General features: G+C 40.0%; 1 protein-coding gene across 2 annotated transcripts; it reads left to right on the forward strand.

Moving 5' to 3' along the window:
• Nucleotides 1–4106: 4106 nt before the first annotated feature.
• On the forward strand, nucleotides 4107–8905 carry LOC114830279. Of its 2 annotated transcripts, XM_029117549.2 has the most exons (8): nucleotides 4107–5158; nucleotides 5403–5990; nucleotides 6182–6361; nucleotides 6732–6872; nucleotides 7140–7194; nucleotides 7349–7502; nucleotides 7992–8070; nucleotides 8522–8905. In XM_029117549.2, the coding sequence occupies exons 2-8, from the start codon at nucleotides 5553–5555 to the stop codon at nucleotides 8561–8563; spliced, it is 1089 nt and encodes a 362-aa protein (XP_028973382.1). In that variant the 5' UTR covers nucleotides 4107–5158; nucleotides 5403–5552; the 3' UTR covers nucleotides 8564–8905. The 2 variants fall into 2 exon arrangements, with proteins under 2 accessions (XP_028973382.1, XP_028973383.1); XM_029117550.2 differs by lacking the exon at nucleotides 7992–8070.
• The last annotated feature ends 3296 nt before the right edge of the window (nucleotides 8906–12201 follow it).

Consider the following 12201-nt stretch of genomic DNA (forward strand, 5'->3'; position numbering starts at 1 on the left):
TTGGCAGTCAGAACATCTCCATTATGGTTCAATAGTCCGTTGTACGTTATTATCTTACTGTCTCCGTACCACCTTTCCTCTTCCTTCTCTAATTTAACACAAATGTATGTTAAGAAAAGCCGCAAATACAAAATAAATCTTTGCTAAAGATATTGACCAATCCAGTTTTGCACAAATGTTGGACAAATTCAATTGTAATGAATACTCAGGAGAGGAAGGTCAGGAATCAAACAGAGCACTGCAGGGTTTATTATAGAACAATCCACAGGAGAAGGCTGAAGTCTTGGTTGGGAGGCAGGCATGTAGCCATTCACAGGAAACACAGGACGATCAGGCAAAGGTACAGGCAAGGAGAAGGCTTTAAACAGAGTCTAGGTAAGATGGGCAGAACCTGTTGAATACACAAGGATTTCAATAAACAACAGCTAATTCAAACAGGCCCAGAAGAGTCGTCAGATACGCACAATACCTCACAAAGGTCAAGGTGAACTGAAAATAATAAGACACAGGTGAGTTAACAGGTGACTATAATTCTGTTGAATTCTGTTGGAATGAGGTGTATTGAAGTGAATGGGAGAGTGAGGTGCGTTCATGGGATTGGGAATTGAGGTGCGTTCATGGGATTGGGAAAGTGAGACGGAGAGGCAGATCAAGGACCTAGGCTGTAGGCGGACATTACATATATTTTGAAGGGGTTCACTCCTCCTCCCCCTGGGTCAGTCAATGCCGTTGTGTAGACCTTTGTGTGCCAAAGATAATGGGTGAAACAGTGAATTTGAAATCAGGCTGAGCAGCACACAAAATTCCTAGCATTCTGGGAAAAAATTGCACATAATGAGCGGCTGCTGAGTGGCCCACGTAAGTTGGGTTGGCCCATCCCACCGGGAAAAGTCCCAAACCTCCTGATGGGATTCTAAACAAAGTCCGAGAGGGCATTATACCTAGTCACACACAGACTAAAGGTTTTGATTGCATAGAGAATATGGTGCTTTGATTATTGTAGATCATCCTATTAGAAAAGTGCACTCTACACACCATTTGTCTAGACGTTTCTCCTATTTGTCTAGAAGAATCTGAAAAAACCCCAATATAATGACAAAGAGCAGAGGCCATGTCCCCTGTTATAGCAAGGCAGAAGGTGTTTAGTTGTACTATGGTTTATACATGCAGTGGTCAACTAAATAGGTACCATATCTGTAATGGAATAAATTCAATTGACAGGTCATAATCTTTACTAAATCTGAAATTCAATTAACATTACACACTGTTAAAAAAATCCGTAAATTTAGGGGTCCCTTTACAGTGAATTTGCTACGGATTCGCTCCGTTTTGCGAAATACGGAAAGTTTGCTGTTGCGCAAGGCAGTATGGGTAGAATTTTCTCCCCCAGCCAGAATTTTCCGACGCCATTACACTCAGTGCGGTCAGTGCCAGCCTGAAGTTCTGCGAGTCACATGGAAAGTTGGAAACAGGTTGGTTGTGTGTAATGAGAATAGGAATGGAGTACCACCTCTCAAACAAAATATATTGAGTTAAACATGTTAAGCACGTTTTCTGTTCATTTACGTCTGCATGGCGGGCGTTCTGTTCTGGCACCCCTCGTCAGACAGTCGCCTTTCCCCAATGAAATGTAGGACAAATTATTAGTTGGTTAATTTTGTCTCGAAGGTTTCTAGGTTTTTAGCAGCATTCCTACCGGAGCTATATAGGGTAGTGTGGCTCGCAGCTGAGCACGGGACCTTTGCTGCTAGCTGCGTTAGCATTGGCATGTCGGCTGCGCTTCCTAAGTACCGGTACGTCAAAAGCCCATTTTTTGTTCCCCCTCATACATTAAATTGGTCTCGATAGGCAGTTGGTAGTCGTGTGTGTTTCATGTCGATATCTGAATGTGTGCGTTTCGCGTAATTTTAAAGCGTGAGTGGACGTTTGCTGCTAGCTGCGCTAGCATTAGCCCGCCGCCTGAGCTCCATAAGTACGTCAAAAGCCATTTTTTTGCTGCGTGTGTGTGTAAATTAGCCACGTGTGTGTGTATTGTTATAGCTCGCTGTGTTACGTTACCATACAACTGAAAATTGCAATAATTAAAAGGGGTGATGATTAAGTAGAATCAGATTTCCCCTGTGCATTATACGACTTTCCATTCCCTAAAGTGAAAACATTGCAGCCCAAAGAGTGGCCCATGCAGCCCAAAGCAGATTGCTTATTTGAAGGTATCTGAAAAGTGAATGTGCTTCACTGTGCTGATCTGAATTTGAAGAGTTCAGATGCAAAAGCCTCTAAGTGCAAATTCAATCTCTTAAACATGTTGACTTGTAACATTTGTGGCTTTAACGCCCGGTCTTCGACTAATTACTTGAAACACTGCCGAACACACAGAAATAATAATAATGTATTTTTTTTATGTGGCCATAGGGATTGCAGAAGGAAGCTTAACACATACAGTAGCCTTGCTGTGCATATGTCACAAGCACATGTAGACCGTAGGAGCACACAAACATGGAACCGCAATGTGTCTGTACAGTTAAAGTGCTCGTTTAATTTTTGCAGCAGTGAGTATGCTGATCTTAAAAAGTTAAAGTGTCATTTGAGTGGTCACATAGATGAGGGTTTGACTGTAACATGTCCCTTTGATGGATGTTCTAAGACATTCAATGTAAAGTCATCCTTTTTAACGCATATTTCCAGATACCATAAAGGGTGGGATGTTACCAAGATAGCCCCAGTTCATATATGTGAACTAACAGAACGGTCTTTCCAAGGTGAAGGATCACATGTAGAACCTGTAGAACTTGAAGAACCTGAAAGTTTTAACATTGATGCAGAACAAAGTGATAATTTCTGCAGTGATCAAGTGAAAGACAACTTCACAGAGAGTCTTGCTCAGTTTTACTTGGGTTTACAGGCAAAATATTTGGTCCCAGCCTCCACAATAACAGATATAGCAAATGAAATGAGAACTATAAGTGATATTCAACAGGAATATACTGTGGATGCACTAGCCCGTGAACTGGGGCAGTATGGTGTTCCAAAGGAGACTGTAACATCTCTTGGGAATAGTGTATATGAGCAGAGCCCTATGCACAAGGCATTACATGAAAAGGGTCATTTAACTACGCAACACAAGAGGCTGAAATATTACAAGTCACACTATGACTATGTTGAACCTGTTGAAGTCTTTCTTGGACGCAATCGCAGTGGCCAGAAGAGGCACTATCATTACATCCCAATACTGGAAACCCTCAAAGTAATTCTGAAACAGCAAGGTTTAGATCAGCACAGTCCTAGTTCAAATTCTGAAGATGATGTACTCTGTGATGTCACTGATGGGTGGGCCATCAAATCCAATGCCATGTTTTCCTCAGACCCAGACAGTTTAAAGGTAATGCTCTTTCAGGATGCTTTTGAGGTGGCTAATCCACTCGGATCTGCCAAGACAAAGCATAAAGTGTTGGCTGTCTACTTCACACTTGGAAATTTTCATCCACACCAACAATCAACTGTTGATCAGATACAGTTGGCATTACTCTGTGTAGAGAAAGATTGCAAATACTTTGGAATGGATAAGATTTTCAATAAGCTAGTGTCAGACTTGTGTGAGCTGGAGGAAAGGGGCATATCTTTCAATGGAAAGATATATAAAGGCACTGTTGCGTGCATAATGGGAGATAATCTGGGCTCCCACATGATTGGTGGCTTTACAGAAAATTTCAGCACAGCTCAATATTTCTGCAGATACTGTTTGGCAACAAAAAGTGAATTTCAGTCGAACCCTCTCACAGTTTTCACTCATAGAAATCCAGCTGATCATAATGAGACTGTGCGGTTTCTGGAAAGTAACGATGAAGTACACACTCATCACGGTGTGAAATGTGACAGTGTTTTCAACAAACTGTCCAACTTTCATGTTTGTCAGCCAGGCTTACCAGCTTGTTTAGCTCATGATCTGTTTGAGGGGGTAGTAGATTATGATTTGGCATTGTTTTTGCAGTTCTTAATCAGAACACAAAAGTGGTTCAGTTATGAGGTTCTTAATGAAAGAATCAAATCATTTCCTGGTGAAAGCAGCGACAAGCTAAACACTATTCCCACTACAGGAGCAAGGCTTGGAGGGCAGGCAGCCCAAAATAGGTGGCTTTTGAGATTTTTGCCTGTTTTGGTGCATGACGCAATTGAAGATGCTGATAATGAAGTATGGGGACTGGTACTACTTCTTAGGGAGCTTGTTGAATTTGTCTGTGCACCTCGGCTCTCAGAGTCGCAGATTGCTTTCATGAAGGGACTGATTGAACTGTATGTGGAATTGAGGCAAGAGTTATTTCCAAGAGTTCAACTTAGACCGAAACACCACTATCTGCTTCACTATGCACACCTGACTTTACAATTTGGCCCACTCATATATACTTGGACAATGCGCTTTGAATCAAAACATTCTTATTTTAAAAGGTGCATTAGGGCAAGTAAGAACTTCATAAATGTAACCAAGTCTCTGGCTGAACGGCACCAGTTGCTTCAGGCTTATCAGTCTTGTGGTACCTTGTTTAGTCCCCAGGTTCATGTCTCAGACTCAACACGGTTCTATCCAGAGCTCTATGACCAGAACCTAAAGACAGTGGTTGAAGAATTTGATTTGAACTCAAGTAACTCAGTTGTCACAGAGAGAGTGTAGGTTAAAGGCACTACATATGCAAATGGAATGCTAGTCTTACTGAGCTATGCCAAAGGCCAACTGCAGTTAGGACAAATAGCAAGCATTTTTGTAAAAAATGAAACTACTGTCCTACTTTTGCTTCGGGGGAAAACTGCCAGCTGGGTACCTGAGCTTGGACTCTATGAAATTGATGAAAATGCTTCTGACCTGTTCAGTTGCCATGATTTGAACAAAATTGATGATTATCATCCACTTTATTCTTACCAGAGAGGTACTCGGTGGCTCATTCCTCTTAAACACACACCAACATGGAACTTGTGAAAAACTATGTCAAGAAAGCAATGCCATCGCTCAGTAGCGATCAGATGGATACACTAATGGCTAAACTGGAGGAATTAGGAGTTCTCTCTGTAGATGACCTGAGCCTTGTGGACCCGGAGGACATTAAAGACACTCTGCCATTCATTCAGTGCAAAAGATTCGTCAGAGCTGTCAAAGCATTGGAAGCAGGTGAGTTTTTTCCCCTCTTTTTTAATGCAAGTTTTCTGAGACTAAAAAGGTTTATTCAAAAAATGCAAAAAAAAGTTTGCCATCAGCTGTACATGGCAATAACTACCCTATAATTGGTTTTCGTAATGAGGTCCATTTGTATTCCTGGTGGACCCAAACTGGACATTGAGGACCAATGTATTAATTGATTCGTAACAATCGTGATGTGTTTAATTTATGGAGATGTGTGTCATGTCATCCATAGATTCACAAGCTCCACCACAGTTTACCAGGCCTGGCCCCTCATCAACACCTGAGCCACAGAGGTTACAGCTGCTCTCAACACCACCTGAGACAGCCGACTCCCCATCCCAAGACACATTCTGTTTCATGGCACAAATTTCCCTCAAAAGTCATGGATGACTTGCGTGAAAAGAAGTACATAATGGGGAAAGACAGACGAAAGATGGTTCGGATCGTCGCTGAAGATTACCTCCACAAACACCCAGGAAGACCTGGTAGACAAAAGCTGAGGGAACTCGCCAGTATGATTGTAGGACAATATCCTGCCTCCTTCAAGCTGACAGAGCCATTTGGAAACGAACCTTTTGCAAAAGATGGTTCTGAAACTGTCTTTCGTCAGCTGGAACACAGAATTGAAAATATGAAGAGGCCACAAAGCTCACTGAGGAGGCGAGCAGGGGGTGAAAATTCAACAAAGAAAAGGCCCAGGAATTCAGATCTGTATGGATGTGTGGCGTGGGATCCAATCATTGAGGGGACTGTGTGTAGAGAAGACCTGCTGTCTAAACGAGATGACTTGAAACGTGCCTTTCAAACCCGGGATCTTCAGGTGGGTCTGCAATCATCCATTATTTTCTTGTGTTGTAAGGACACGTGAAATTGTAGGACACATTGTGAAATTGTAGATCGTGGGACATCACTACGCCCATAGTCTATGGAAATTGATACCCTGTTTTATTATTTTAATTGGTTAGTTTGACTAACTGTTCGACTGTTTGACTAACTGCCTCATATCTTTAGGAGTCATCTGTTCGAAAATTGATGACTGAAACATATCCCATTCAGCGTGAAATCCTCAACGATGCTGATACCCCTATTGGCGTTGTAAAGGACGAGTGGCCGTTCCTGTTTGAAGTTCCTCACCTGTTTGATCATGCATCTAAACTTCTTGGCTTCTCTGTACAAAACATGCTGGCACAGGTGTGTTGTTACTGTTATTATTATGATTGTGCTGTGCTGCTCCATATGGAGAGAATTTTGTCTTTATTAATCAATAAAAAAAAGATTTGCAACCAAAAAGAGTTGAGACTAAAAAAGATAAACTGGCAACCAATCAAATAGAATAAATTTGATGAACAATCAAATAAAATAGATTTGAGACCAAAAATCAGGAAGTGGCAACCAAAAAAGCAGAACATTTGAGATCAAAACAGAACAGGTTGAAAATGAAATAATTCGAATTTTGTTTTTTTCAAAATTCTCTCCATAGCTGCATTTTTTGGAGGCCAAACGAAAATGAGTGTTTGTCTTATGTACCTATAACAAAATTAACACCTTGAACCTTGAACAGGAACTTTCCAAAAAAGAAAAGGGGATCAATGACTTCCTTGACTCCAAAGGGATGAAGATGGGCGAAGGTCCAATACAGCTCATCTGTGGCATTGCAAAATACTTCAAGGAAGACTCTTATAAACTCTTCGACAAAAAAGAGGTAGATGTTTTAAATTTTAAACTGTGTGCAAGATACTTATTTGCATCCAGTGGTGAACCAAGTAACCAATCATAGTATGAAGTATAGATTCCCCTAATTGTGCTGCTGATATTCTCTATGAACTCTCTCTCTATAAACTATTTACATTAGTGTCTGTGCTTAATGGCTACCTCTGTCTGATGAAGACACTAGCAGATAGTCAATTTAACAGCAGGTTTGTGTGCACTGGAAACATTAATTAATTTGTCATGTCTGTCACCAAAACAGATCTCTGCAGATCCTGAAGTCGAACTCCCAGGGACCCCATGCATCCTAGTCAGAGGTTTGTAGTTAAATATTTTTTGTATCTCAGCGAGCTGTTTTATAAGCTGTTGTTTTGTCGTATTTATTAAAGAAATGTTTTGCATGCCTTAAAATATAGGATTATTTGCTCAGAATTGTTATTTTTTTTCTTTATCTTTTTTTTTGTGTTTAAGGTGACCAGCAATTCAAGATTGCTCTTGATGGGTTACTTGTCAATGACCACATCACCTCTCCCATTGTGGCCTTGAGCTACGTCTTCTCCATGTTTTATGTCTGCAACATCCAATACCCACCGGAGATGGCTTTTACTCTCGAATTCATGCAGAGGTAAGCACTCATTGTTTGGAAATACTTTGAATGTCACAGTTGCTCCACTCCATGTTTGAGTAACCCCCAGGACAGTCCGTGTTCAAATGTGCTGTTACACCTTTTGATAGGACGATGTCAACTGTGTTTTCTATCCCCTTCTGTGTTCTGTGCATTTATAATATCCCTGCACACACGTTGAGGATGCATGCTGTCATGTGCTGATGATAAGCAGACTTCTCGCCCTTGCAAACATTTCTGTATATGTGCAGTGTGAATGCATGTGTCTTGAAAAGACAAAGGAATAGATAAGCTTAGCCACTGGCACCAGCACCACAACAACATTGGGTACTAGACAGATGGTCAACTAGAATGATAGAGAGGTTCACACACAGGGGCATATTGAAGAAAACAAATGTATGATTTTATTGAACTGCTCCACTCCTGTCAAGCCACACTACATGTGCAAACTTTGTCTGCATCTCACAATTATTATTATTTTTTTCTCAGAGTTTTCTTTGGGATCAATCCTGAGCGAGGCTCCAAGGCAGAGAAGAAGGGGAAGAAACGGCACTTCATTCCTCCACAGGTGTGCAAGCTGGTTTCTCAGCTGAAGGAATTTGAATGCAAGCAGAAGGAATCTGAGTGGGCCATTTGAGCTGTTCTCAAAGCTCAGAAAATACCTTTTTGGACTGAATGTACACACACACACACACACACACACACACACACACAGGCAAATCCAGTATTATGTGAGTTCAGATGTTTTAACTAAATGCCCACAACACACATGCTGCAGTTTCAAATCCCCCATGTTAAGGGGGAGGGAAAGTGGGCGATATTTGTCATTCCAAGTAGAGCTTTGCCTGTCAATGTGGAGTTGGAGGTGTAAGTTTTAAGTTTTATTTTTTTGCAGAAATCTCTTTATGGCATGTTGCACAGAGTCATCCTTCTAACGCCATGGTTGTTATTGCTGCACTGATGTTTTATAGAAAAATTGTATAATGTAATACTTCTAATGTTCTATTTGGTTTTTGTAGAAAGGTCAGACACTGGTTGCAGAGCTCTGCCTGTCGGTGTGATATGTGGAGTTGGAGGTGTAGGTTTCTGCATCCTCCTGGAGGGGGCTCCTCATTTTGCACTGACAGGTGAGACAGCAACAGCAATGCTGGCAGTTTTATTGTCTTATTTTGTCAATGTCTTTAACAAATACAATTGTTATTAATGCCTGTCAGCCTGTGGGTGCTAAAAAGTTGCTAGATTTGGCAGCTCCCTGTTAAAGGACATGGCTGTAGTTCTTTGAGAGAACAGCTGGTTTATGTATGTAAAATTGCTCTGAATGTGAAGGTGATGTTCTGAATGTTTTAATGGTTGTAATGTAAATATTGCAATTCATTCACCACAAAAAGTGCAATCACTTTAAAGCACTGGCAGCTGTTAAAGGAAATAAATAATTATTGTGATTCTACATTTGTGCTTTATTGATGATAAATGGTATAGAGAACTGTATGGAATTTACCTTTTTGGGATGACTGAAGTGTCCGTAAATGGTACGGATTGAGTACTTTAATAATACGAAATATTCCATTTTAGGTTTGATGGAAGTGTCCGTAATTGGTAAAGAAAAAGTCAGGTAAATCTACGGAAATATCTGTTATAGGGTTTACGGAATTGTCCGTACAATTACGCAAACATTTACGGAAAATACGGAATTTTCCATTTTAGGTTTGACGGAAGTGTCCGTCAATGGTACAGAAAAACTCAGGTAAATCTACGGAAATATCTGTTTTAAGGTTTACGGAAGTGCCCGTACAATAACGGAAAAAGTGCTGGTAATTAATTACCAGCACTTTTTCCGTTTTTTAACTGAACTTTTTTTAACAGTGTGAATATTATGAAAAGGAGGGTGTGCAGGTGGCCATTTGAAATTTAGTATCTTAGCCAGTAAGTTTATCAATTTTTAAATGTCTTTCTTTTATACATTAAAACATTTTAAATCCAAGAGATAAGCTAAAAGTCCGTGGTCATCTATAAGTCTCTTTCTATCTCTACATCTCTCTCTATTCATCTTAGAAACCAGTTTTGCAAGCAGTTCTGCTATTTTCCATTCAGCAAAAATGGTTTCTGAAACAATTCATACACTGCCCACACCCCACCTAATTGTCCTTGATTGTCCCTGTCTTTGCACACCATGTACTGTAGCAGACTTGGATTCTTTTCAAGGACTCTGGTCACAGCCTACTTCGATCATGCAAAAACATTGACATGGGCCCACTTGTATACGACCTAAATAAACTTAATTGACTTAATTGTGCGCGGAGCAAGTCATTTTTGTCTTTTAATCTTTCCCCACAAATGCTGCCATATCGAGTGATGTCAAAACTAACGTTACTTCTCGGAGCTCTCAAAAAGCATTCAGGTGTATTCTCTCACTCAAAGGTCGGAACTTTCCCACTCCCCAGTTGCTCATGGACGCACCTTCCAAAACAGAGGTTTGTTTCAGGTAAGCACTAAATATATCCATAACCAGCTAGCTAGCTTCCCTCCAAGTAGTCCGTTCTTGTGGTTGTTCTCAGTTGCAAACTACAAACAAACTTACGAACAAACTGCTGACCATGAGATTTTGACAGTAGCAGGGGCACAAGGCCATGGTAGCCAAAGGGTGTACAATTATTTTAAGGGCATCACGGCCAGAGCCAAGGGCAACAACATTGCAACAACGTCGTGAAATTCCTAAGTCCCTGACTTACCCATACAGTATATAATCCTTCCACCTTTACAGCTATAAAATGATAGCTATAACAAAAGCATATCTTTTCATCAAACTGTTCTGGCCGGTCCTGTTGTGATTGTCTCTCACAAAGCAATGGTTTCTTATGGAATGACAATAATCAGTTGAAGAATTCTTTTGTTGATAACAAAATTCCAACTTCAACGATGTACAATACAGCAGGCGTTCATTAAATGGGCCATTTGTTAGATTTTTACTGTACTACTAGCATAAATAATAACAATACATCTGTAGGGAATGTTTTACGTTAATGTTTCATGTAGCTAGCTAGCTTCATGAAACAGCTTTGATGAGAATTGATGCTTTGCTACGCAGTTTTACGCAGTTGTTTGTTTGGCTCCAACTCGTATATGGAAACATTACAGTATTTTTCTTATTATTCTTATTTTAAGTGTTTGTGAAAACCGGGACAATTTGTTAGTGAATGTCGAAAACCGGGACATTTTAGTGTTTTACAGATATCTGTTGGGAGCCGGGACACCCAGCTCGAAAACGGGACAACCCGGGCAAACATGGACGTCTGGTCCCCCTGCATTAGCATGATATTCAAAGCACAGCTAGCTAGCTATTATTACAAATAGTTGCAACTACCATGGTAACATTATATTATTCGAAAATGACGTCTATCCACGCCATCATGGTTCGTCTGCTAACTAACACATTTTAGCTAATACTAGCTAACAGTTCGGTTATGTTGTCTAAACCAGACAATGATTCAGCTAAAAGAAAAATTAGCATGCATATATATTAATCTACCTAATATTAACTAGCTAGCTATATCAGCTGGCCAGTAAAGTTGCATAAACTCACCCCCAATAGCATAGCTTTTGTCCCCTTCCAGGCAACATCACTTCTACACTGCGTGCACAATTATTAGGCAAGTGAGTATTCTGATCGTATCATTATTTCTATGCATATTTTCCAACTCCAAATCATATAAACTTGAATGCTCATTGGATTTAATCATTTTCAGGTAAAATGTATTGGTGTAATGAGGGAGGGTGTGGCAGCAGTGAATAACACCTAATATCAAGGTGTGAATAATTATTAAGCAGCTTCCTGACCTCGTGAAATGGGCCAAAAAAGAGATTTAACTGACTCTGAAAAATAAACAATTTTCTGATGGAAGTAACACTATTGAGGCGTGACCACTGGACAATCAAAGGTTTCGTTGCAAATAATCAACTGGGGTACATAAAACGCATGGAGAAGAGAAGACGCAAATTACCTGCAAAAGACTTGAAAAGAATTACAGTAAATGTGATTATTTTGGGCTGGTTATTTTGGTTATATTTTGAAAGGACAAAAATCTTAGTTAATTGTAATTTTGTGTTAGTTATTTGTTACACTTTAAACATTTAGGATAAACGTGAGTTGGTGATTTATTTTATTTTATTAGTTGCCTATTAATTCTGCACACCAATTCTGCACTCTTATGTATTTCCCTGAGAAAGATCAAAACTCACTTTTACTTGGTTAAACATTCATGTTTGAGGTTCAGTTATATTTTGGATTGACAGAGAGCATTGTGTTTGTTCAACAATATAATAAGTCTTGAGGAATACGATTTGTCTAATAGTTGTGCACGCAGTGTAGTATCCATCCAGATGGACTAAAAAGGTCTGGGCAAGAAGTTACTTGAGTAACATTTCCTCTGTCATTTCCTTTGACTAAGTCTATTTTTCCAACTTCAGCAGACTTATCGGCAAAGTAAAAGAGCATGTACTTAGCCATGATGGAGATTGTGGAAATTAGCTATCTGTGTGTAAACGTGAGCGTGGCAGGGCTTCATCAATGTCATTGTCTAGTTGACAAGGACAATTTTCATAGGATGCAGGTTCAATTAAAATGTTGGCGTAACATGGGCTGAATCTCAAATCGCATACTAAATAGTATGTCAGATTCTAATGCAAGAAGATTAGGATGTTC

Source organism: Esox lucius, chromosome 24 (assembly GCF_011004845.1).
Source record: "Esox lucius isolate fEsoLuc1 chromosome 24, fEsoLuc1.pri, whole genome shotgun sequence".
In the NCBI taxonomy this organism is placed as follows: Eukaryota; Metazoa; Chordata; class Actinopteri; order Esociformes; family Esocidae; genus Esox; species Esox lucius.